General features: G+C 45.2%; 10 protein-coding genes across 10 annotated transcripts; 3 read left to right on the top strand and 7 right to left on the bottom strand.

The window, feature by feature from the left end:
• Nucleotides 1-457: 457 nt before the first annotated feature.
• On the bottom strand, nt 458-1,618 carry N7529_004975 (putative ubiquitin-conjugating enzyme; the record flags this gene model as incomplete). Its single annotated transcript, XM_057240502.1, has 4 exons — nt 458-538; nt 590-1,356; nt 1,414-1,508; nt 1,557-1,618. The coding sequence occupies 4 exons, from the start codon at nt 1,616-1,618 to the stop codon at nt 458-460; spliced, it is 1,005 nt and encodes a 334-aa protein (XP_057099797.1).
• Nucleotides 1,619-2,450: 832 nt separating this feature from the next.
• Nucleotides 2,451-3,450, bottom strand: N7529_004974 (uncharacterized protein; the record flags this gene model as incomplete). The annotated part of the gene is made up of 2 exons (XM_057240501.1): nt 2,451-3,064; nt 3,135-3,450. 2 exons carry the CDS (start codon nt 3,448-3,450, stop codon nt 2,451-2,453), a joined length of 930 nt encoding a protein of 309 aa, XP_057099796.1.
• Nucleotides 3,451-4,614: 1,164 nt separating this feature from the next.
• Nucleotides 4,615-5,784, bottom strand: N7529_004973 (Alpha/beta hydrolase fold-3; the record flags this gene model as incomplete). The annotated part of the gene is made up of 1 exon (XM_057240500.1): nt 4,615-5,784. One exon carries the CDS (start codon nt 5,782-5,784, stop codon nt 4,615-4,617), a length of 1,170 nt encoding a protein of 389 aa, XP_057099795.1.
• Nucleotides 5,785-12,879: 7,095 nt separating this feature from the next.
• Nucleotides 12,880-13,517, bottom strand: N7529_004972 (uncharacterized protein; the record flags this gene model as incomplete). The annotated part of the gene is made up of 2 exons (XM_057240499.1): nt 12,880-13,333; nt 13,396-13,517. 2 exons carry the CDS (start codon nt 13,515-13,517, stop codon nt 12,880-12,882), a joined length of 576 nt encoding a protein of 191 aa, XP_057099794.1.
• A 483-nt stretch (nt 13,518-14,000) lies between these two features.
• On the top strand, nt 14,001-14,900 carry N7529_004971 (uncharacterized protein; the record flags this gene model as incomplete). The annotated part of the gene is made up of 1 exon (XM_057240498.1): nt 14,001-14,900. The coding sequence occupies one exon, from the start codon at nt 14,001-14,003 to the stop codon at nt 14,898-14,900; it is 900 nt and encodes a 299-aa protein (XP_057099793.1).
• Nucleotides 14,901-17,018: 2,118 nt separating this feature from the next.
• On the top strand, nt 17,019-18,640 carry N7529_004970 (cytochrome P450; the record flags this gene model as incomplete). Its single annotated transcript, XM_057240497.1, has 7 exons — nt 17,019-17,267; nt 17,352-17,466; nt 17,526-17,617; nt 17,679-18,008; nt 18,078-18,188; nt 18,245-18,405; nt 18,481-18,640. 7 exons carry the CDS (start codon nt 17,019-17,021, stop codon nt 18,638-18,640), a joined length of 1,218 nt encoding a protein of 405 aa, XP_057099792.1.
• A 1,552-nt stretch (nt 18,641-20,192) lies between these two features.
• On the bottom strand, nt 20,193-20,669 carry N7529_004969 (uncharacterized protein; the record flags this gene model as incomplete). Its single annotated transcript, XM_057240496.1, has 1 exon — nt 20,193-20,669. One exon carries the CDS (start codon nt 20,667-20,669, stop codon nt 20,193-20,195), a length of 477 nt encoding a protein of 158 aa, XP_057099791.1.
• A 33-nt stretch (nt 20,670-20,702) lies between these two features.
• N7529_004968 (2EXR domain-containing protein) lies at nt 20,703-21,299 on the bottom strand (the record flags this gene model as incomplete). The annotated part of the gene is made up of 1 exon (XM_057240495.1): nt 20,703-21,299. The coding sequence occupies one exon, from the start codon at nt 21,297-21,299 to the stop codon at nt 20,703-20,705; it is 597 nt and encodes a 198-aa protein (XP_057099790.1).
• Nucleotides 21,300-21,846: 547 nt separating this feature from the next.
• N7529_004967 (aldehyde reductase) lies at nt 21,847-23,113 on the bottom strand (the record flags this gene model as incomplete). The annotated part of the gene is made up of 5 exons (XM_057240494.1): nt 21,847-22,169; nt 22,221-22,320; nt 22,374-22,546; nt 22,619-22,799; nt 22,847-23,113. The coding sequence occupies 5 exons, from the start codon at nt 23,111-23,113 to the stop codon at nt 21,847-21,849; spliced, it is 1,044 nt and encodes a 347-aa protein (XP_057099789.1).
• Nucleotides 23,114-25,371: 2,258 nt separating this feature from the next.
• On the top strand, nt 25,372-25,936 carry N7529_004966 (uncharacterized protein; the record flags this gene model as incomplete). Its single annotated transcript, XM_057240493.1, has 2 exons — nt 25,372-25,392; nt 25,442-25,936. 2 exons carry the CDS (start codon nt 25,372-25,374, stop codon nt 25,934-25,936), a joined length of 516 nt encoding a protein of 171 aa, XP_057099788.1.
• Between the last annotated feature and the right edge of the window lie 430 nt (nt 25,937-26,366).

The following is a 26,366-nucleotide window of genomic DNA, read 5'->3' as shown; positions in this document are numbered from 1 at the left end:
GATGGCCAGTTTTCCGAGTCCGATAAGATCTTCTTGCTTCTCCACTGCTTCCAATGACAGCAGATACAGGATGAAAGAGAATGAATACTCCAGTAGTTAGAACACTTGAGAGCGATGATAACAACAAGGATGAGAACAAGGATAGGAACCAAAATCAATGCAATAACTAAAGTTGCACTTTTGATGTCATATGGAAGCTTATAGTTCATCATGTTGTGATATGCAATAGCCGTGATATGTGATAGAAGCAACAATATGCGCAGATGAGTATGGCAAGTTCGGAGGCCATATGTACCTTCTCGATACCGATGACAAAGAAGGAAATAGCATAACGTCCATAAGGTTCAATTCTCGGTCAATTCCACGGCTCGAACATTTGAGAGCCACGGAAATTTCTAGTAGAATCCAAAAAGTTGTAGCATTTGGGTATAAATGGGATATAAATGGAACAAAAAACTTATATACCATTTCCTGCCATCGCAGTCATATTTTCCTTGACTGTATTAAGAGTCGCATCGTCCAGCCGGGAGAATCGAATCTGGAATCGTATTAATATAAGCATCAAAGGTCAGGAATCAAAGTGCCATACCATTTCATCCACACCACGAGCAGAACCTCCGAACAGCATTGGCTCAGAACGAGAGTTTTCGATCTCATCCTGTACTCGTCGAGCCCAAATTCCATCCCAGTGCCAATCCCCCGGAAGCCGAGCCTGTGGACTTCCTCGTTTCAAGTGACCAGGACCAGATCCACCTCGACGATGTGCCTTCCACGCATGCCATGCTCCAGTATTTCCCGCGACCTCGACTGGCAATGAATCCAACACTGCTTCGTCGTCAAATGTCGACCGGATGTAATCCAATATCTCGGAGACAGGCACAACTTGCCTTGGTTGCGTAAAATGATCTGTCGGTACCTTTGCCAAACGCAGGGTTTCCACGTTGGCTTCTTCGCTTCCTACTTCTCTAGTGATTGAAGTCACAGGAGGTTTTGGTGTATCCGAGGCACCATCATTCGTCATTGGGTCTGCAGAACTTTCCTGTTCAGTTGATGCAGTACTGGCATTGGCACCGCTAACATTTCGAGAATTATTGCCCGATGCTCGGCCGCTGCGCTTTGCCCTACCAAACCAATGAGGGAATCCATGGCGTAGGCTGAACCCACCCGGCGGTAATCGCTCATCATCCGTTGCGCTAACGGGATTATCACTTGCCGAGCCGGTACTGAAGGTATATGTGGTAAGAGGTACAATCAATGGGTGGAACAGGTCGGTTGCAAATGTGACTAGCGGTGGGAGGTCCGGGTAGGTATCCGGGAAGCGGAGTTGGAGGCGGAGGACAGCTGAAGCATATGGGCCTTCAATTGAACTGGTGATCAGTTACCGCTAAATTTCATTAAATGTTTTTGACTCACCAGACCGAACGAATATGACCCCATTCCAAAGCGTCGGGTCCCCAGGCGCGAGACTTACGTAGACCCCCGGTGGTGCGGCATGTTTTAAGCTTGCGCTATTGAAAATCAGTACAGATAGCGCGCTTAACCGGAAAAGATCTCACAATTCAAGGTGTAATTGTTGCTTTCGAAGAGAAGGAACACAGGGTAACCTGGACGTCGACATGTTAAAGTATTTGACAGGTCGAGGCTGTTGGGAAGATCCGGGGGCTTAGAGAGCTTGGTCTGCTTATCGGTGCTTATCGGCGATCGATAAACAAACACCCGTGGACAATTTGCCTACCTACCTAGGCACATATGTAGGTACTCCGTAGGTATAGTTGAGAAGACATTCATGAGTCAATAATAATAATGATAATGAACAAGAAGAATTGTATATTCTGTACCCATAAGTTACCTTGCATCACCATGAATATCTTTCCATGTCAGCCGAAGATATGGGGACCTCTCAGCATCTTGACGTTGTAACGCTCCTAGTATAACTACGAGCAGCATCTTCCGCGCCTCTTTTGTTCAAACTTCTACTATTTAACCTTAAGTTCTCAATGTCAAAGGGGAAGTCTTGTGGCCTCAGATTGGCACCCGCACCATGTTATACGCAAAGTGCAAGCAATCCATCACATGCGACAACTTTCGATCCATGATCTCATTTCTGAGTGATTTCTATTGACTGCACTGCCAAAGCAGGCGCAGAGTTTGCCATCATCTCAGCCAGTGATTCTTCGACAATTTTGCGGCCCAGTATGATATATCTTTTCTCAGTATACTCAGAGCATCCCTAGATCACTGTGCCAAAAAAGACTACCGTCACTGTTAGGCATAGTCTCTATGATGCTCCCATGCTGGAGAGAAAAACCGCACCTGTTCATTTGTCTGATCTTGCACCAAAATTTGTTACTAATATTATTTTACATATCAAAATTCTATAGTACTCTTCCGAAGAACATGCAATTGAAACTATCATAAAAGCTAATCTACTCTAAATAATGCCTATATATTTATCTATTCATTGATTGCACAGGAAATCTATCAAGCTCTGCCTCCTGTCCCATTATACCCAGATGCATCATCCCTTCACCGACACCCTCATATATACCACCAGCCACTCCTTCCATCCACCAAACTGCAAAGTTGGACAATGCAGCGCCAACCCGCCCTTCATTCAACTTGCAAACAGCAGCACCGATATTCACACTACCCTTTCCCAGGCCGTCCGCGGCATCCAGAGTTGTGGTCAAGATACGCTCAGTGATGCGATGTGTTCGCTCGTACTCATAAACCTGCCGCAATAGCAGCTTGGCATATGGTAAAATAAATCGAACAAAGATGAACAACTGCAGGATTGTCGAAGCAAGCACCTTATGCAGGTAAGACCTGGAAACGGGACTTGATTTGGGTTGCAGATACCTGGGCGGTTGCGGGTATGTGGTTAATGTCGCCTTAACAGACTCTGGGATGTGATGCCGAAGCATGGACGTTTCCTCGCCAGTAAGGTCCGGAGGCAAAGCATCGAGCAGGTAAACCAATGCGTTAACATAGAGAGACCGCGCCAGTCGGCCATCAGCATGCGGCTGCTGTGCTTCGTATCCCGCATTACGAAGGAGGTTGAACGCTTTTCAACTCGTCAATGATAGCTGTGCAACGAGCAGAAAAGCCTAGATAGCAATCCTGCGTGAACTCACCGGGTACTACTCTGTTCCATCGCAACCCAGACTCGGCCTCATATTTCGTTGGAGATCCCATTTCCTCGGCTGTACTGTCCGATCCTCTGGACCTAGAATCGAAATCTTGGTCATCGCTTGCTGTTGAGGGTCGTTGGACCTCGGGACCCAGTGGAAATTTGGTGTAACACAGCTGAGGTTCAGATGTGGATGCCAGTCCGCGGCGCGGATCCCCGGTTGTCTCCGACTTGATCACGGCCCGAGACAAATATAGGCGGGGCAATCGTCGCCGAATTGAGGCCGGGATGGGAAATATAGAAAATCCTGGGTAATCCATATGAATGTCAATAAGAACAATGTTAGGAGTATAAGAAGAAAAGAAGAAATCGAGATTTAATTTGACATCTGACAGAAAACGGTTTTGCTAAAACATTCTAATGAAAATCTCCGATTTCACATGTCAGCGCTACGGCTTCTGATATGATAAGAAAAGTCTTGGCCATGTGCCTCATACTCATCTGAGCACATACGTCTCTATGTGAAGCAAGTGACATCTGCATGCAGATGATGCTTAGTATGTTTCAAATCTATTACTGGTTTCCAGGGTTTATCTATATATAGGCGTTGGTCTCAATTGTCTACTGAGGTATAATTTCTCCATCATTCTCCATCCTCTAGGCCGTTCTAAACTGATCACAACATATTATGACAATTCAAATTTCTGGTTCTTTTTCCACCACTTCCTACACTAACAAAATCAGAATTCCTTGTATCTCTCTTTATATCTCCTTTCTAACTCTTTAGAGAGTACAAATGTGCCGTTTACAGGATCAGTGCTTATTGATGGAAAGAAGGCGATAAGGCATATTTAATCGTGAGCACACATTCGATAGGAATACCCCGTTATGGAGTAAGAAGGAGGCTCTGTCAAAGTATGTCTCCTATAGGGGTTTTACTGTACTCGGCTCAACCTAGCAGTGCACCGGGTGGCCGAGAATTCAACTCGGGCCGCGACCCACTTGACAGAGTCACAAAAACACAAAAAGAAACTCCGATAGGGGGAATCGAACCCCCGGCTGTCGTGTGAGAGACGACGATGTTAGCCACTACACCATATCGGACCGCTATGGTGATGGCTCGATTTAGTTCAACTATGACCCTTCTGGTTTAGCGCACTTAGCCTTGTGCATACCTGTGGATAGCTCTATATAGTCATTTCCCAGTCCTCCCCCCCCCTCAAGACTTCACTCAACCCTGAATCATTGCTCGACCCGGCAGTAGAGCGAACGAATAGCTGGAGGACATGCTGATGTACTCATGTTTCAGGTAAGACAAGTAGAAGGTATAGATACAGTATTGGCGGAACACTTTACTTCTGTACCAGCCCTACAAAACGCTAGACTACTGTATCGCTTGACTATGGACGAACTGGGCGATTCTCTTTGCCAAAAACAGATGTAATATAGAATCAAATGAAATGACATGGTGAAAAGCTAAAAGCTTATTGTAGAACAAATCTGGCCGCAGCTTCATGGATCTCTTCTTGCTCCTTCGGCCATCCGAGAATAGTGCCCACAACATAAATATCATGTGGCACATCTGGAACTTCAAAATGTTCTACCACATTGCCCGGGATAGAGCCCATCGCGGTGGCAAATCCACGAACACTATCAGCGAGAACCTCCGCGCCACCCGCCTGAACGAAAATTGGAACCGGGGTAGCAAATGGATGCAGCGCTGGAGAGATATACGGATCATCCAGTCGCACGGTCTCAGGTAACGCAATTGCCCTTGCACCCCATGCCATCATACGCGCCTCGACATAATCGGTCTTAATATTCCTATTTGCGCTGACAGCCTCCGGATCACCTTCGAAGCAATACTCGACCGAGGGCGAAAACAAAAGACATGCCTTTGGAGGTGGAAGCTCGGCGAGTTCATGATCTTTTACCTCCTTGGTGGAGGCAAGATAGCGCAGCAGTGCGACTGCAATGGTTGAGCCTGTGGAATCGCCTGCGAGAACAATGCGCGATGGGGATATTCCCATGTCTTTGGTGAGGTAGATGTATGCTGTTACCGCGTCTTGCATGGCCCCGGGATATGGTGTTGGGTTACTGCCACCGGCGAGACGATACTGCAGCCAAAAAGAGCGAGTATTGTTGCCCAGACTGTTGTTCAGCATAGTTGCAGTGGGGCCTGAGTCCTCCGGCCGTCCAGTCAGCCATAGAAGCGAGCCAGAATGAAAGGACAAAACCACTAGGCCTTGTTCTTCCAGCAGCTGCTGTTTCAATGGTAGACTTGGATACCAGGTACCGCCGACCGTCTCTGGTTTGATAGTGTCACTCGCGAAGTCACCGCAATATGCGGACTCTGGCGCTGGGTCTATGGTCACCCAGCGATCGCCGAGTTTGCCCGCTTCCAGGCTCAAAGATTGCGTGAAACCAATTTCCGTGATAATATGAAAGACTCTCTCGAGAAGCCGTGTCATGCAGGCCTGACGGTAGGTCCACGTTGGACTCTGGCGCAAAGGGCTCGGGATGTAGTAGATACTGTAGAAAAATGCCTCCAAAAAGCCCCGAAAGATAGCGATGACGATCCAGATGGCAGATCCCGGGTGTCGAGTACGCCAGCCGTTGGGTATTGCGTTGTTATCTGCAAATGATCGCGCCATGTCACCAATCAGTCTTGTGTCTTGTGTGAGAAGTTAAGGGTTGAGATCCAGAACAAAAACTTGCCAAGAATGCTAAGTCTTTGCTTGGCTTTTATTAGTGAGAAAAGAGTGGGGGCCCATAATAGCTCCTCGCAAAGCAAGCCAGAAGAAGCTTAGGAAGTGCAGGGACAATTATACGCTAAACCTAGCCGGCCATATAATTAACACTAGTCCTAGTTAGATCTATAAAACCGCCTATAAGGAAACACCACGATTATCCCTCTTAAAAACACCCACAACCATAGTCTTTCTATTATCTCCTTGGATTACACCATATCGAAGTGGGGTGGAGGTTTACCGTTAGTTATAATGAAGTAAGAGAATAAAACCGACCCCGTATCGAAGAAGCGTAGTTATATTATAATTTCGTACATCAATACCCTCGAAAAGGGTTAATTCGAGACTATCGACCGGGTTCTATCTTTTAATAAGATAACACGCGAATCTATATAGCGAGAGTGGTATAAAAATTAGTTTAAAACTCACGGTGTATATATAAAGGAGTGGCCTCCGCACTTACCGGATTTCAGCCCGATTATAACCGTTTAGCGATGGCTAAAACTTAAAAAATTCAGGTGATTTCCCGAGCTTATATATGTAGGAAGGTCTGAGGAGGATTAGATGGCGATTCCGTAGGAGCGAATTAATAGGTTGATATTGAGCATGGGTTGGCGTTATAGGGCGGTGCGGAAGGCTAAAGGTTATTTATTACACTAAATTTTAAATTGAATTTTAATTGAGGGTGGCCTAGGGTTCAAAAATTTTGTTGTAAATAAATAGTTTATATGGTGGTGAAGATATAGATTTAAGAGTGATGAGATAAAAACGGGAGTGAGTACAGACTTTTGGACGGGTATGTAATTTAATGGAGTTTTGGTTAAGATATATGTATTTGAAATTAGTAGGTTGGGTGGGGTGGCCAGCTCGCTTGTGTAATACGTTAGTATTTCTTTTATACTTGCAAAGATAAGGCAAGTACCAAGGTGCATAGGGTCCTCGGGTCAAATGTAATTTAAACCTGGTATTGATGCCTGGTGGTGCCTGTGGGTGCCTTATTTTAGACCGGCAGAAATTAAAATACATGAATTACTATAACAAATGCCTTATTAAGCAAAGTACCAGAATTGCCCAAATGCTCAAGTTCAATAAAATGAAGCTATTCCCACTACATAAAACTGCATTTATCCCCAGATTCAGGCGTTGAAGAAATTTTTTTCCGACAAAACTGCGTATCTTATAATATTGAAGCTATTCCCACTACATAAAACTGCATTTATTCCCAAAATCAGGCGTTGAATATATTTTCATTTGACAATTGCGTATTTTGCAATATTGAAGCCATTCCTACCATACAAAACGTCACGCACCCGCAGGACCTGGCGATGAAGCCATTCCTACCACACAAAACATCACGCACCCCCATGTTGTCCCACCACATTTTTTTATTCACCTCCGTACCCTCCTCCGCTGGCTCCGACGTGGCGGAGTAGTTAACTCCTGTGTTTGAGATCGACCTCGCTTCCGTACTGTTCTGATAACGTGGACGCTTCTTGCTGGTGATGCTGGTGATGCTGGTGAAGATGGTATGAATGGTGGTACTCTGAACACTGGCTCTGCTGTCGCTAGCTCCGGTGTCGCTGGCGCCGGTGTCGCTGGCCGAGGGGGTCTTGTAATGAGTTCGGTATCCGGCCAATTCCACACTTGCCCTTCGTACCGCGCAACAACAATATGTAACTTCGCAGTGCGAATAGTTTCCACAAATTGCTTCGCTGTGCCAAGGAAATCTGCTTTGATTCCTGGAACCCACCTAGGAAGAAGCTTTTTTCCTGCACCCGTTATCATCGCGTCAGCGAGATAGAACTTGTCTGTGTATTCGGCCTTAAACGTCACGATCCCAGGTAGCTCAGGGAGTATCTTTTCCCGCACTAAATGGTCGATGTCGCCGATGAGGTCGTAAGGAGGGAGCCGGATCGTTGTAGTAGCTAGTATAATAAGGTTAAGTTAGTATCCGCGGGTTCGCGATATTAGATCACGATACTATACCATTTGGGATTAGTTCTGTGGTATCTGGGCTTGTTTGTAGATAAAACACTACAATGAATGACACCTCCCGCTCCACTTGTTGAGTAGCTTGCTGGTGTTGCCCGTATGCAAGCCTAGTACTACTGACTGCGCCGCGAAGTGTAGAAAATGGTGTGCTTGTGAGCTGGGCCGAAGATAGAGGTGCGCTCGCTATAGGTGTCGGTGTCGATGTCGCTGTCGCTGTCGCTGGCGAAGTCGTTACTGTATTCATTTCCCGCCATTGGGTAATGAAGGCAGCAATAGCAGCAGCAGAGGGTATATCTGACATTATAGGATCGATGTAAAACGTATCTATAGATATCCTTAGTTGATTAATAGGGAATGTTAATAAAGATGAGTATTATAATAATGACCAACCACTTACTGCCGAGACATTACATCTCCTCTGAGACATTAGGCCGCCAATTAGCAGCACCAATCGGCTTAGCACAAACGTCGAGTATTGGATCTCGACCAGCATCCCAGTGCGCAAACGCTCGCTCCCGTAATGCCTCGTACACCGCTCGGTATGGTGCTTGTTGGTCCCCAACAAAGCAGAGATCCGGATCTTCAGGGTTAAATGGTATCCCCGCTAGCTGCTCCCCAATTTCAGCAAGCTGTTGTTGACACCAAGCGAGCGTAGATAGAGGAAGATACTCGTTAGAATCCCAACCTCGTACATCTTGTTGTAGCTTCTGGAATAGTTGCGCCTGAGCCGAGGTTCGGTCTGAGTTGATTGGACAGCGAAGGTCTGCTATATTAGAATAGTAGTAGTTGAATGATGGTCTCCCTGATACAAAACCTGGTGAATTCTGGTGTTGAATACGGTGCGTGTTCCAGTTAGTAGTGTATGAATGAACTCGGCGTCGAATAACTGGCATATAGATAGCAAGAAGAGACACTTGCTCGGGGATACAGTCCTTTGTAAAGAGGTTATCGCGATGGAGATGGTGGAAATATCCCTATTTATTTAGCATAGCTGTCGCTGTCGCTGTCGACATAACTTACATGGAATAGACCAGTACATGCTCTTGATAAAAGTCCCCACCATGCCTCGATCCGTTGATTATCAACACTCCTACCGTATAGGTAACAGTCGTTGATCTTCACCGTTGGGTCTGCTATTTTGCGAAGCTCATATTGTGCATCAGCAAGAAGCCCAGTCTCAGTGCCTCGATCAGACCGGATCTTCCTTGGTTGAAACCCTCCATTATCCGTAAAGGCTTTCAGGCACTGACTCAAAACGCTGATCGAAGTGCGAGCACTTAGCCCGATATATACCCAAATAACATATCGAGAGTAGCCATCAATTGCAGCATAGATCTCTATACCAAAAGGTTCAAGCTTCATGTGCCCATCAATATGCCAAACATCATTCGGTCCCGGTGATACGTAATTGATTCGTGGTCTCCGTTGACCAGGAAGTCGACCGTTAACAGCATCAGGACGAAGGAGTCGATAGACGTTGGCGATTTGCTTCCTGTTAATGAATTAAAAGATATAACATTAGCACTGTAGAAGAATATATAGTAGGCTTCAGTACTCAGTGTAGAATAATCCCATTGCACGGAGATGACGGTAAAGAGTTCGGCGGCCAAAGTCCTCAATATCGCCAATAATATTCTCACTAATGAGGATAGCTTCAATATCACAGACCTGTTGCTGTCGCTCAAAAGGTGAAAGACGCATCTTGATCTTATGATCCTCCCGGATTCTACGCACAGTGCGTATTGAAGAAGGTGTACCATCTTTATCAAGGATCGCGAGAATCTCACTTGTGTTATAAACAGGCAGAAGCTCTAGGACTCGATCCTGTATATCGAATCGCCGGGTAAGGGTAGAGGTAGGAGTAGGATGTGTAGAGTGCCATTCTCGGAGGCGATTCTTCAGGCCTGACCGGCTGATTTTAATGTGGTGTTTGTCTTGTAAGAGGGTGCGAATAGCTTCATGTGTGATTTTTTCAGAGAGAAGAGTAAGAATCTCGTCTTTATGAGGGTTTAAATTGGTGAATGGAGGCATTTAATGATTAGAAATAGCTTCATATCAATGATGAGAGATGGGAATAGCTTCATTTACAATACATGGTATGGAGCGGTCAAAAAGGCGGTCTGAGATCAGGCACCATATTGAAGCCTCAGGCATAAATACTGGGAATATATTACATTTGACCCGAGGACCCTATGCACCTTCGTAGGCAAGGAAGCATATATGGTGATGAGGACCCTTATGGAACACTTCCCTTTAGCAAGTATTGATCTTTATATGAAAGAAAATAATACGTTTTTCCCCTCCACTACATAGCTTCACATAATCACCACATGGATATACCTCAACTACAAACATAATAATATGTGCGATAGAGATATTAAAATGCATCATGAAATGTTGATAGATTGAGATATGCGGAGTGCAGAGAGCTATAGAAGAAGAAGAGAGCCGAAGAGGTGCAGGAGCAATCAAGAGAGCAAGAACCGGAGAAGCCGGGATGCATCTCTAACAACATGACATCTTACCTAGGTATCTTCTTTACCCATTTTTGAGACACCAATAGCGTAACCTTTTCCACGGATAATTTTGATTGAGGGTTGTTGATTATTACATTACGTCCATGAATCGTCATTGCGCATATGACCATATGTTGACAAGCAGAGAATTCAATGAGTACAGCTTTCTCCCATTTCCAGAATCTGACATCAAATGGAAGACAAGTACCTGCCTGTTCTATACTACAGTCTCGGTGTTATAGTTTCAATTATTGTCTATTCCACTAGTATCGTTCTTGGAAATTGGCAAATGCGTCGATGCCGTTGTTGTGTCCTTCATGATCTTGTATCGAGTCAAAGGAGCAGTTACCGCGGAGATACCGACCCCTCTCCGGCTGTCGATTTGTCCATCATCACCACAAAGCCTGATCCCGTAAGATCAGATATAGATGGAAATACTTCGATTCACACCACCAATGACGAGTTCACTCATTCTTCAATTCGCAATATGAAAGCTGCGACCATATAGTTATGGCAACTCGGTAATTAAGCCTGAAAGGAAGATACTACAACAACATTTTCTGTCGCTTATGTACGTCTGCGGGTTCTCTTGGTCTTCAACTCGGATCTTTCTTATCATGCCATACTTCTCCTTTGAACCGCTACTTTTTCTCTTATTATACTTGCTTCTCCTTCGAGTCACTAGACCATAATCCGTTCTTGCTCTTATAACTTATTTAAGTGAAAATTTATTCAAAGCACATTTTAATCGTCCTGGAATTCTATACTCGGTTGTATTTGTTGTTATTGTAACATAAAGAGAGAATGGGGAATGAAGACGATAGCTTGAAGGCACGTTTAAGTCTCCAAAAAGTATCCTAACACCTTAGATGTCTTTCTTTGACTATCTTTCTTGTTTTTCCCAGTTGATCATCATGGACTCAGAGCCTAGTGTAGTAAACTGAGAGTGTCCAGGGCTTGGTTCTAACGTAGAGTTATAATTTTCCCGGGGGGGGATTCTCGTGTACTTGATGAGGAAAAGATAGGGGTGAAAAGAACCGTACGTATAAAGATCAAGCTTATTGATGTCATATAGAAAGTAGAAAGAAACAATCTCAAATGATCGAAAGCCACGTTAAGACCACTAAGAACCATGATGAACTCGACCGCCAACCACAACACCCGCGAATATTTTACACAGGGAATATATGGGCTATTGCTACGCTGGCTTGAACATCCTGTATGATCTACCTAGGTATGTTCTCTAAAGAAAAAGCTTTCGATTAATAGCGAGAGAATTGATAAGATACCTCAGGTGGCAGGCCTGATAGTAGTTACACGTAGTTTGCAATGCAGCAATGATAGTGCTTTCATGCAGTTTGTGACAGATCTTCCCTGACTTATGGAGCATTTCTTACTAGATCCGTCTAGCCTTCATGTTTTTGTTTTCTTTTTCCCATGTAGCTTGCAGCTTCATGGCAGCTGGTTTGACCATCATGATGCATTAGTGACAGATCTTCCGTTGCTTATAGAAAGTTTCTTACTAGGTGGATCTTTCTAACATTCATCTCTTTGATTCATTTGTCCCATGAAGCTATATAGACGCAGCTTCATGGCAGCTAGTTAAATTTCATCATCACCATCATCTCACCTATTCTCATCAATCCTGGTCACCCTTTCTTCTCTACTGTAGTCTTGTATGCCTATGCACGACAGAATCCATTCCCTCACTCCCTCTCTCTTCTGAATACGCATCTCCTGCTAGCTGGACCAATATCATCTATTACTTTAGCCCTTTCTATTCTCATATCTGCTGTTAGGCTATAAGCCCTCTAGCTTATCGGCTTATTCTATCAAATTGACCTATCCGGGGTAGAAAGCTCACTATTTACCCCAGGAACCACACACGAGAGAATAAAAGAGGCCTCCCACTTCGTAATCGCCCAATTTGCGTATCAACTCGTACGAAACCATGAATCAACTAAACTTGGCGGCTAAAGCCGCTGCATCAATTTCTGACAACCTTGGCGATGCATTCGAGAATGACATGGCCATCGTGCTATCGTCCAACAAATAGATATATCGAATATACTGTTATGCACAAGCAGATGGACCAGCCTAATATCCGCCGGGAAGATGTCGGAACCAAGATGTATGGGCCAATGAGACGTATTAAACAACTCTGCTATCTCTATCCCTTTGCAGGTAGGGGTAGGGTGTTCAGTGCCACGGGTATGGCTAAGAACTGCATTTTGGACCAATTTCCCGTTTAGGAATTTCGGACCATGACACCCCCGCCTGGACCCAACTCTTCAAACACCTGCAATAATTTGAATAAATTAGATATAAGTAAACCGAATTCACATGAGTATCACCAAGGCTTAGGGAATATAGGGAAAGTTAGAATTAAATTTAAAAAGGCTCATATAACCTCCTCCAACGTGATAAGCAATATCCGCGCTCCAGCTTTAATCCACCAGAATAGGTCTCCATTAGCCACTAATGAATCTTGTTAACCGCTGCTACTGCTTCCAGAGAAGCCACCATCCTCGCAACTAGGCGAATACGAAGGTGGCGCAACCTGATTAGGCTCGACAATATAGGCCAGATTCGGTTTCCCCGTGATATACCCCCAGCCACTATTTTGCCCTAGCGACGGGTATGCGTCAAGCGTCTCTCCCAGGGACTTGCCCATCGTGGCGCGATTCACACTTTGCGTCTTGACGCTGCAGCTAACCTTCTGCTGGTTGCGGACGGTGAGCTTGCATATTCGGTGACTGGGGAAGAAGTCTATACTCTGCTCGGGCGCGAAGGTAATTGTCGTGTGCGAGCGCTTCATAGCGGTAAGCAGCAACTGGCAGTCGTTTTTGTACGCTTCCTGCTGCGTGCGGCTGGAATTGGATTTACTGTAAATGTCGCTGTCCCAGCATTCTTCGTGCTGGCGCTTCAATAACGACGAGCGCACGCTAGGGAGGAAGCGCGTCGGGTCGCTCGACGGGCTGTCAACCCCGGAGCTTTATCTACTAACGGCTCACCGGTATTGGAAGCTCGTATCAACGGCCCATGGAGGACGAATGGTGCAAATGGTGCTATTGACTGGACGGAGTTTGATGATGACACCGTCGAATGCGTTTTAAGTTTTCTATACATCGAAGATTATGACGAGCGCGGACAAACATTTGTTCGTAATCGGCTAATAATGCTGCGATCAGACTCCTTTGCATTAAGACTAAACCTCGACTTGCAGACCATCGACTAGTTGCTTGGCGGGGAAGAATTATTGGAATATCCTTTTCTTATTAGCCCATGCGCCCTTTACCGAAACTAGTCTCGTATCCTTTGCAGTTCTGTATCTTGAAGACAGAAAATCAGTCAACCAATCAAAAATCTAGAAAACCACTTGAGTAACGTCATACTGGATGTAAACAGAGTGCTAGTTTGTTATAACCAAGATATATTTTATATATTAACCTATAATTCCTTATTTCGACATGTCCTGAGTATTTTCCCATCGTCATATTTCCAGCCTTTCACTTAACACCCAATTTGTGTTTGATCATGAATCCTTCAAATCAGTCTATAGATGAATATCGTGAAATCTTGTCACAATTTCTCCGGGAAATCGGGTTCACAATGCCCACAGCGAAGTACGATTTCTCGTTGGAGCAACCAGTCATGGCATATTTTGAGTCCCAGCCATGGCATCCTCATCAAATACAAAAGGCCGTTCAGATGGGTAAATGGATGTCTACAGGCCTTGGCTTGTGCTACCCATTTGTCTCCAAGGAGGCGCAAGTGGCAATTGGCATCTTCTCGACCTACGTGCTTTTCATTGATGATCTTAGCAAGGAGCTTCAACATGCACTCTTGGAGTTCGAGACCAATTTGATTTGTGGAAAGCCACAACCCTGTTCCATCCTTCAGTCTCTGGTTGAGTTTCTACCTGATATTGGCCAATATTACGGTCCTTACGCCAGGGGAATGATTGCCAAAGCGACAATAGAGTTCATCAATGGATGTCTCCTAGAATGCTACTATGATGGAAAAATGGTGCCTCCCATCGGTGCTCTCAACTTTCCTTCCTACTTCCGCCTAAAGACAGGATATGCAGAGCCTCACACCCACTTCGTTTTTCCCGAGGGCATCTATCCAGAAGAATCATATTTGAAGTGTTATCTTCCCATTCTTCCTGATTTATGCAATTTTATCAACTACGGGAACGACATTTTATCCTTCTACAAAGAGTCAATGGTATCGAATGAGCGACTCAACTACATCTGCAACTACTCCAAAGTTCACGGCCTCACTATTTCTGATTCACTGCGCTCGGTGTGTCGAGAAACTGCTCAAAATTTGAAGAATATTCGTGCTGTACTATCGAACGAACCTGAGATATTAAAGACTACCGAAATGTTCGTACAAGGCTATATAGCTTGGTATTTGAACCAAACTCGCTACAAGCTTGCTGACATGGTAATTCACGGCTCTGATGGTGGAATAATCAAACGAACTGTCTCTCAACCTATGGCTTAAAGCTTATTACTGTGTCCTTTCCCCTCCGTTTGGAATATCTCGATTTTTCTTACTGCATTTTATTTGCTTTACAAAATATAAGTAATGCCAAACTCAATAGATGGCAATATTTGACCATGGAGTATGCGCAGAAAGGGGCAAGAAAGAAACATGTCGATGATTTATTCCAGACCAATGAGTGGTGACAAGACCTTCTCCCTCTCTGGCCGATTTAGGCTCGCAAAGGCAGCGAGATGGAATGCAAAATTCATGATAGGTATTCCATGACAATCCATAGCTTGTGGCCCTTTAAGAAACTGACTACCTATTGTGCAACATAGGCGTTCGCGCAGGTAGCCGAAACCGAAATATCCCCGTTGAAGTTCCTGGATACAGTAGTAGAATTTGTAACTCAATTTACTCTGGCCCCTCGCAAATTGATTTCCCAGCCAGACTAAAATACGAATCCGTACCCAGCCTAGTGGGATATGGTTTAATCCAACTTCGCAAACGATATACTGGCTACATCAATTGTGAAAGTACATGTTTATTTGATCCACGGAGATGCCGCTACCGGCGGTAAAGACACAGGGCGGATCGGAATCAGTTTCTCACACTGTATTTCGAGTAACGCCAAGCCTAATGTAGTTAGTTGAAGACAGATCCTTGCTCGTAGCCCATTTCCTATTCGACATTACAATGTGATATAGGCCAGATGTAGACCCGAGTGGGTCTGGCCAAGATTTTGAGTGGACCTGAAGCAGGTATATCTGAAACGCTAAAATTCCCACTCCTCGGACTTACCAATTACCCATGTAGCGTTACATCGTGAGACCGCCGTTCGGTTCGGTCTATAGATATCATAAATCTGTTAACTACGGAAAGAAGTCGTGTGGGCCATGCTGCCTACCTGTTGATCCTATTGTAGCTCTTCGAACTGCGTCTTGCCTACATACCCGAGGTAGCCTGGACCGTATATCTATTGGGAATGGCTTTTAATATCACCGTTCCATACATGTCTGAGTCGACGTTGTGCCCGCATGCCGTTCTCGTCCGCTGTACTCATGCAAGAGCTTGCAGCATATACCATCAACTGCATGATCGATCGTATCCCCAAGGATCGCCAAAACAGCGGTGAAACATGAACTGATAATTTATTTTGTCGCTTCAAGAGGTATTTTAAAGATATGAGAATGTTTAACTGGTTGGGCAAAATCAAGCGTACTGCATACCGTAGGTGGCTGTTCAGTATTGAATACGGAAAGGGTCAGATAAGAACAACTGTTATGATGACATCCTCAAGACTATTGGTGTGATAAGGGGGACCTGGGCATATGTGCAAGACCTGGGGCCTTGATGCGACATCCTTCTGATCCTTTGACTTTTGCTCTGCATAATTACACGTGGAAGAAATTCTGGACGTCAGTCAAGCGCTGCAAGCATGTCTAGGTGCAGTCTCCGACCATTGCGGAAACCAATGAAGTCACCCCGTACCACATTGGGCTTTGGGCAGGCTTACAGGTCTGCTTCAAATTGGGGCTTCAGGTTGGACTGCTAGCACCGATTTTCATGAAAGATACTTGACGCTTACATTCTAAAGGAAATTGTTATCATATAAAGTGGTGAAACGACCCCTTGAGATTCTCAATAATAGCACCTCAGGGATTTACTGCAGCTCAAGTTCCAGCCATGGAAAAATTTCACAGCCTTGCACCTCGCACTGAGATAAATCCCCTATTTTCGTATTATCTGCTTGCTCGAGCATTCCCGGCGATGCTTATAATATTGTTTTTTACCATTGCTTTCTGCCTTGTGCAACGACTCTACTTCCATCCTCTTGCTAAGATACCAGGATTACGAATAGCAGCCGCCACCTCTTGGTACGAGTTTTACCACGATGTTATTTGTGATGGGACCTATGTGAAAAACTTTATGCGATTACATAAAGAATATGGTGAGAATCTTCAGTGTTTATACGAGCTATTAAATTTCTGACCAAATTTTATCAAGACTCACCTGTCATCCGAATTTCGCCAAACCATGTTCATGTTAATGACCCGAATTTCTATGGAGAGTAAGGAATTTGCACCGTGAAGAAGGTCAAGGACGATAATATCAATTCTGTACAGGATTTTCCACATGGGGACAACCTATTACAAGGCACCATATTACTACAAGTCCCTGTTTAATGAGTCAATTGTCGGCATACTCAACCCTGAGAGGCATCATACACGACGTCGCACAGTCCAATCCATGTTTTCAGTCAAGGCCATTGATTCAATGGCGCCCTATATTATCCGAAGGGCTCGAAAAGCGGCCGAATCTGTTGCAAATCGGGCGCAGCAGGGTTTGCCTATTAATCTCAATCGGCTTTATCGCTCTATATCGGTCAGTCACTGTATTTCCAAGACGATTGAGCACTCTCCTCAGCTGAAGGTAAAGCTAGCTCCTGTTCTAATTTGTACAACTTAGGCAGATATTACATGTGAACTATTATTCGGTAAAACTCAGAGCCTGCTAGATGCAGGGAAAGAACAGCCCAAATTGATAGACAGCATCGATAAATTTACTTCTCATGTCTGGTTGGGTAAGACTTGATCAAGATACCAACTATGCTGTTGAGTTTTCTGACTGGTGAACGAACAGTGAAACATTTTCCCTTTTTGAACTGGATGGCTTTGAACATGCCAGATACAATTGCTGCTTGGCTGATCCCGGGATATAAGAATTTCAGAGCGGTATGCATGAACACATATTTACTCTTTATCAGTTTACCTATGGCGCTAATATATCCAACAGCAAGCCGAAATTTTGGTCAAAGACGCCGTCAAGAGGAAATCTGACGGGCTTGGTATTGCTGAAGATGGTAGTAAAACTATCTTCGATCTTCTTCTTGAGCCAAATAGTGCCAAAGGCGGCAATGAACTTGAGATGCATGAGTTGATCGATGAGGCATTCATGTTCATTCTTGGTGGGACTGATCCGATAGGCTTCACACTAGCGGCTGCGACTTACTATATCCTCACATCTCCTGATGTATTGATGAAGCTTATGACTGAACTCCAAGAGGCCAAGTCAAGTATTGAAGGGGAGTATGACTGGAAGCATGTCCAGAAATTACCATATCTAGTAAGCATAAGTATTTGTTTCAGTAGTCTTCATGCCCCCTACCGTCTACTATACTGACACATTCACCAGACAGCGATTCTCAAAGAAACCATGCGTTTGTACACTGTAGTCCCTGGTGTACTTCCCCGTGTGGTGCCTCCTAAGGGAGCATTTGTACAATCTCATTTTCTTCCTGGCGGCGTACGTTTTAAGACCTTACGTCTTTATCTCCTGTACTTTGCTTACTACCAATGCAGACAATTATTTCTGCAAGTCATCATGCAATCCACCACAATCCAAGCATCTTTGTCGACCCAGAGAATTTTGATCCAGAGCGATGGCTGGGCTCACAAAGTCAAAAACTTGAAAAATACTTGCTGCCATTCAGCAAGGGCCCTCGTGCCTGTCTTGGAATTAAGTAGGTCTTTCAGCGAGCTGTGGTCATCCACCACACTTTTTCCGCAAGAAGTGTTAGCTAATCTGTATCTCCCAGTCTGGCATGGCTAGAAATGTACACTTTATTAGCTGTGATGTTCTCACGCTTTGAGATGACACTTTTCGAGACCTCAAACCTGGAGTGGTTAGACCATGGTATTGCAGTCCATCAGTCACCAGTCCAGGTGAGCATAAAGCTTGACCGTCGGAATATTTAGAGTAGCACATAGTGATGTGATAACACCTATGCCGATGCTCGAGAATATTCCAGCTCTGTTGTGGCCTGCTGAATGTGACAAGTCGAGAAAAGTAGGTTGGTGCTGGCTCAGGCCTGTTCCAGAAGGCCAGTCCCACTCTTTAGCTCTTACGATTGTCGTAATTGTGTCCTACAAGGCCTCAAGGCCCGGATCAGGGTTGGTGATAAAATGAAATGACGAAAAGCTCATTCCGAGTATTCCACTTTAACCTTCTCTCACTTATTGCCTGCCTCCATGCCCCTTCACAAAAAAGTCACCACAAAGTGTGTAGTCCTGAGTGGCAGCGATCTGGTTGCATAACGTCTACGCTGTTGCCGAGTATCTCTAAAGCCTTGTTCAGCATAAGAAATGGAAAGTCGGTGTATGATAATTTCTGTATCTTGTTCCCCCGACTTAACTCAGTAGGAGCTATCATCAATGTCTAATATAGTGATGCACGCATTGGAATGTCTGAGTTTATTGGGCATTAATATTCCATCCGGTTGTGAAGCCAATTTCGCGAGTGGTTGCAATCTCATTGGTGTGGATGGCGCGCACTTGGTTAGTGTCGTCATCATGGAAGCTTTCAGAACTGCAGTTCTGGAATCTGGGTTCGAATCCCAGCACCCCTGCCCTCCTTCATCGTGTTGTTCGGTAGCAGGGCAAGTGGTTTACGCCCTGTAACCCGCAGAAAAGTGGAACTGACACAGAAGTGCGGAGTTGGTCACCTCGCATCTTCTGGGGTTCTCGGGTTCGAATCCCAGTGCCGACAACTCCAAAAACCCACCATCATGGTCTCTATGGAGAGAGACCCATAATACCGGGGTAGTGGAGTTATCCCAGCCTTCTCACAGGTTGAAGTGGAGACAATCACAGGCCTTACCAGGTGAGGCTCAAAGTTCACCGTTCAGGAAGTTTTGGAATAATCTCATTGGAACACACAATCATGTATTTACACAATAGTGGTAGCCTGCATATCGCTTGATTGCGAGGGGGCAGGGTAAATGAAATCCAACCATCCATCCATCCATCGGCTGTAATCTCATAGCCGCTACCTGATTTTATTTAATGTGTATAGATTTCCCCGTCACCATAACACAATAGAGTTCAGCTTATCTAGGTATAATAGAGAGTTAGTGTCCTGACAAAGAAATCTCTCGTTCAAGCCTCGCTTAGTTGCCTTAGCTTCGCTATGGTATACCCAACCCTCGAAAAAAAGATGCTTTGATTGAATCTTTAGTATTCCCCGAAAGAGGTTTTGATTATCAGATCGTCATGTTTAGGGCTGTGAGTTACTGCTAAGGGACCTCTATTTAACGAGGGGATGGAGAAGTGGGTGAGGGACTGGCTCGCTGTGGAAAACAGCGTGAGACAATCGTCAAACCATATCCAGGCTATCAACAAGGCGGACGATGTACATAAACATATTGCTGAGGCTTGCAATGCATGATGCACTGTTGCGTTGTTTTTTTAGAAGGAAAGAATCTGCATTGGTATCTACTATTCTTTATTCGAACGCAAAGCCCTTGGGAAGTCACTTCCTTATGTAACACTCATTAGTACAATATCGCACCATGACCCGTAGTCCCAGCTGGAGCGCAATCTGCCTAGCATGCTTCACCCACGGGTGCTGATCATTGGGCAAATACTGGTCCATACAAATGTACTCTTGCTCCGGCAGGTAAGGCAGCCAAGCGGAGCTCGGGCTCGTCCCAAGAATATCGAGATGTCTGTCTCGAGCTGACTGCCACATGTACGCGAGGATAGTCCATTCAGCTTTTCTTTTCCAATTCTTCACAGCGTTTCTGAACAGAGAACTAGTAAATGTTTCGAAAAGCGTTTGCACGACCGGTTCCTTTTCTAATGCGTGTTCCCGGTATAGTGCTTGGAATTCCCTCAACCGAACCTCATCCTCAACATTAACCATCTGAACAGGCGCATCGCTTAGTAGTCCGAATAGACCAGACCTTAAAGCAACTTCCCTAGTGATATGGGGAGAGACTGCCGCCATAGCTACGTCTAGCTTACTGCGTTAACCTTTCGCCTAAGGTAGTATATCAACCATCTCACGTACGTCATCCGCTCCACCTCCTCTGCTGCGATAACGAACTTCTGGTATATCCCGTATACCTAAATGAAAAGGGTGATGGCTGCCAAGCGTATCAGCATCGCCAGCGCAATCTAACACTGCCTTCAAATTGAAAATGTGAATAAGATCAGTCGCGATAGAAGGCCATATCCCAAGATCCTTCGCCTGTAATAGAAACTCGTCAACCCAGCCTGGAGCATCTGAATCAACTGCCCAGTCAATATAGCGTGATCGTGTCCAGTTAAGATGCAGCACATCTCGATGTGGCTGCACCCCTAGCGACTCTATAGTTCTCACGTCAGCCGGCTCTAACAAGCGTCCTTGCTCTAGTGCGACTTGCCGAGACTCGCGGTTAACGTATGCAATAACCGGTATCTGAGCGTTTTGGAGTGTCACACGTAGGTTCGAGCAGACATGTTTGGATTGGTAGCCTTCAAAAAAGTCGCTAGGGGGGTCTTCTTCTGCTATACGATACGGTAGGCAGTGCATCCAGATCATACGGCGTAGCTTTGCAGGTAGCTGCAAAAAATAGTGGAATGAATCGTTGCTCATCTTGCGCGCTCATTTGTTGGCCGCTGTCATATGAGGTGCGAGTATCAAGAAATTAGATAGAGGACAGATCACAGTCAATACTAGCGTGTCACATGATACCTAGTTCAACAAATATTGCCTATATGAAAGTTTGTCCACCTCCCTCGTTTCCGTGGTAAATCGGAATGCCTTGGGTGTGTGCGCCCAAAGAACATTTTTTAGTATTTATGCAAAGCCATAGGCTAGCTAAGGAGTACTTAAATAAAAAACCACCACCTTTCACAGATACTAGTCTCGGATAGTCGGCGACGCCGACTGGTACTCGATAATTCGCAAATCCGGCTTGTCCGCGAAACAGACAGTTGCTCCGAGCGGCACCCTACCATTCTTAATATATAAGATTTGATCGGACCTTTAAAAACACTAATAACACTAAATCCTTCTTTGCGAGTCTATAAAGGGAAGACTGCGGTACTTCTTTCACGACCTCGATCTTAGGCGGCGAGAGTTTTCCGCGAGGACGTGATCGATATAATTTTACTAAGGGTCATAACACCCATGCGTAGAATCATTCAATGCCTTCAATCCCCTCAGCAATACTCCTCTCTAGACCAATCCAGCCTGGCTGTCCGAAAAATTCCCGCAATAAGTCTTCCGCTCGGCGGGACAGAACAATGTCACTTAAGTCACGCCCTTCATTCGCTGGCGGCTCCGGAATCAAGTGGTTGTTGGGCCTCAGCTTTTTCAAAATGTTGATGATATCCGTCCAGTTGAAGGCAGAGGCAAAGGCAAATATTCTTTCCCCCTTGACAGCTGGACTTAGCAGAGCGACCACATGAAGACGAGCTGTGTCCTCCACATTGACAAACCATTCTGTCAAGAAGAGGTTCTCTGGTTAGAGCCATGGATTACTAATTCTCAACAAATGCAGGGGACACTTACGGGGAGGGAATCTGCTTATCAGACTATCATCCCCCTTGAGAAGTCCCCACAACCAGGCCATAGTGGATCCTCCGATTTCAGGAAGAAGGATTCTCCCGTACTGGGCAGAATTAATGCCATTCGACAGAGGCGATCAAGTATATGTACACTCACATTGGTATTCGGCACCACGACATTGAATACAAACCCCGGCTTGTGCTCTTCCACCCATCTCCATGCGGCTCGCTCCTGTTCTGCTTTTGAGGCTGCATATACATGGTAACCTTTATCTTGGGCGGCAGTTGATTCTGCCCAAGCCGCCTTGATGGAAACTTCATTCCACGTATCTTATATGATATGTTAGTATCCGAAAACAGCCCTGCCTTCTGCTGTGGACTGAATGAGGAGCCAAGGCTTACTTTCGTCCACTCGGATCCCAGTCTCGTTAGGAATTGGAATGAGCGCAGCAGCTGATGACGAAGTGAGAACAACTCGCTTCACAGACTGCTGGCTCGCTGCCGCTTCCAGGAGAGTCAAAGTTGCGCGCTTGACCCAAGGGATCACGGAATGGGGGTCGGAACCAAAGGACAAGTCCGATGCCTGGGTTAAATTAATACAGAACTCGACTCACCCTTGCAATGACCTACCAGGTGCAAAATTCCGGAGACATTCTCCATCACACGAAGCCAGGTGCCCGAATCATCCAACGTCGGTATCAGGACAGATTCAAATCGACCTTTTCCATATTTGTCGTCGAAGTAGCTGTTTAGCCACGGCTTAGGCCCTCTCACGGTACCTCGGACCTTGTACCCCTCCTTCAGCAAGATGTCGATGGTGTGAGAGGCAATATACCCATTCGCACCGGTAACCAGGATTAGGGATCCAGGAGGAATCGAGTAATTGTTTCCTGACATAGCTTGATTGAAACAGATGTTTTTTGAAGTGATGTCAATTCTGGGGGCCGGGGGCGCAGGGGGAGCAATAAGTAGGGTTGCAGCCGAAGAGATTCTCGAAGTACGGATCGAAAGCATGGACAGACTACTTCTACGCTACAGCGAACTAATCCCTGCTCCTTCATCCGGGCCACATTTCAAACAAATACTGTATTCCATTGCTCTATTCAATATTATTGAAAAGCTCCACTCCATGCATATTGATTTGGCGCCAAGTTTGTAAACATAGTAAATCTCGAAATTTACTTCTAGTTCAACAAGACCTAGACTGTCATTGACTGGTGATAACACATACGCCCACATGATGATTGTTCAGGTACGAAAATGCTACCAATAGAGGTTGAACCAATTGCATGGTGCCCTAACTCGTTGGATTTTACTTGTTGTCGCTTCTCCTGACAATCATCTGGTACTCTAATGTGGCTGCACGGATTGCAAATTGGGGTTTCATAACTTCCTTAGCAATGATGTCTACCTAGGTACCGAGTAGTTTGTTTGAAGATCTCCAAAGCTCAACACATTGGGGTATTCACTGTAATAGATTATATAATCCCTGCCCTTACAAACATATTTCGGCATGCTTTTTACCCCTCCTTTATCGAATTCCTTCTTTTATGTAAATCTTACTTCTCTCTAATCTGGCATAGCGCTATAGGTAGGAAAATGCCAAACCACCAGTTTCGAATCTGACTGGCGGTGTGAAAAGTGGACTTGATAGATCCAACCTAGATAATGTGATGGGGCTGGACTTTGCATCATGCATCAGAATGGAAAAAACAATGATTGCGTTTTCTTCTTTTATTGGAGGCGTCAGAAATGCAGTCAGATAAGGTGAGTCATTTGTTTTTCTGGCGTGCATGAATTTACGCCATAATACAACATTGTGGAAGAAAATCCTATGTGCGTTACTCGTTGTATCAGATTCGACTGTGAAATTTAATAAATATTTACGCTGGCCCCTCACTTTGGCGGGACAGGTTTACCAAACCAAATGATGCTCTATGCCGGGCAAATATTATTCTTGATTCTGTGAACCATGACAAAAGCAGTACAGGGGTATCGCTCCGGCACATTATCGCTAATGCAATTTCTCGCCTTCTTGGAGTGCTGCAGGAAGACGGGCGACAACTGCACCTGGCCCTGATTCACGGATATATGTATTCGGGGAACTTCGGCACCAATGCAAAGACAGCGGAACTCGTCATATGGGATGCGAGTTCCTACTATGTGATGGAGCTTAACGTATGGAGGGGGAATGAGGTAATGCAGGGAAGTGCGGAACGCTATTTACGAAATTTGAGGAAAGGTGAGCCGAAGGAAGAGTGATGGGACGACCAGAATCGCTTATACTCAGTCAAGTCAAAGCAGAACATGTTAGCTGATCATCCAGGCGAAGATGGACGGAGGATGAGACTGAGAAGCCCCCCAATTGACCGATCCGGGTATCAAAGAATATAGCCGAGGCCGCTAGTTTGCAGCGCCCTTGACGATCTGCAATATGTATGTGATAGATGTGTTCTACTCCGGGATTATACTTTAATGCATTAATAGGATCAAAGAGCCATGAGACTGGAGCCGCGGGAACATGTGAGATTCATTTCTTTCAATCGCATTGGGTATCTTGATTTGTATACTATGTGGTAATCGAGAAATCGATATCTCCGAGGATATAGGCAATTGCCAATCTAGGAGGTAGTATTTTACCACTCAGCACAGGGATGATTCAGCGTCTACAGTCTTTCGTGTTTCTGTATGGTAAACCAGGTCCGTTTGATACTCCTATCATAAAATGCCAATACTAGCCCTGGAGGCTATGAGACCCTCTCAAAGTGGTTTCACAGAGAGTATTTCAATCAATGCACTTAATTGGTTCCCTTCGTAGTAGTGCGTACGGATAGTGGTCCGACAGTAAGAACTGCCAAAGATTGCCACGTCAGAGCCTGTGTATGCACTTATAGGCATGTGAGCTAGAATATATGATTGACAATATGAAGTTCACACCGTCTATCCAGGCAACTGAGATGGCACGAGTGACACTGCGAATTGCTGCCACTTCAGAGTAGGGGGGTATCAGCGCCATTGCAACAAAATAAATAACTTCGTGATTATATAATGCGCAGCCATTTAGCGGACGTGAATTCTGATGTCAATTTGTTCCGCCCTTCGACAAGAACAGGACACAATAGACAGAAAACAAGGCTTGCTCAGATAATAGAAAAATGATGGACATCAAGTCATTGGTAGGTTATGAAGAGCAATGTTCCGAGCATTTAGTAACACAGGTTGCAGAGAGTTCAGAGTCGCCCAATCAACCATATTGCCATATCCGTGAGCGACATCGACGCCGTAGTAGACTGGTACAGTCGGGTCCTCGGCTTCCAACTTATCGGCAATATAATCCACATCAAGCGAGCTGAAGACCCCAGCGCGGGTATCTTTCAGATATATCCGCCTGATCTGAACGAGGTCAAAATTGCCTACCTGGCAACTGGCAACGGCATCGGCTTTGAAGTGTTCCAATTCGTGGACCCGGCTCCAGTTACTCCGGAAAAGCCGTTCGAATATACCCGCGGAGGGTTCTTTCACATCTGTGTGACTGATTCGGATCCTGCCCGGCTTGCACAGACTATGACGGAGGCTGGAGGAAGACAGATTGGTCAAATGGTTATTAGGGTTGATGATGAGTGCCTATATGTTGCGGATCCATGGGGCCATGTTGTGGAGATTCTGAACACCAGCTTTGACCGACTGGCCACTGCAATTGCGTCAGATGTAGGTATATGAGGGGCCGTGGATCCCCGCATTGCGTTACATTGGTTAGAGGTTAGCTTTTACATCTTTTGGGCTTTTAGAAATACTAGCTGGATTCATCGTCTTTTCATCCCTATCCCACGGGTCCGGCCCAGTCACAGTATTTAAACTTGGGGTTTTGGTCTCAACCATGGGAGAAACTAAGTGGGTTCACGGTGACTAGAGCTTTTCAAACCCGCGGGGACTGGGGAGACTATATCAACTGCAATCTAGCAGTGTGGGCCAAAAACCCAGAAACTTCGGTGAATCTGGGGACATTGCGGCAGGCTGATAAGGCCCATTTCTTCCTAGAATCGATATTTTTATTCCTAGGAAAGACCAGAAACTGAACAACGAAGGTTATATTCAAACAGACTGACTTCTTTTCCACGCGCTCGAATGGAAATCGGAAATCACTGATGTT

The sequence above is a fragment of the Penicillium soppii genome, assembly GCF_028829465.1.
Source record: "Penicillium soppii strain IBT 18220 chromosome Unknown utg000004l, whole genome shotgun sequence".
Lineage (NCBI taxonomy): Eukaryota > Fungi > Ascomycota > Eurotiomycetes > Eurotiales > Aspergillaceae > Penicillium > Penicillium soppii.
This window is presented reverse-complemented; position numbering and strand designations above follow the sequence as displayed.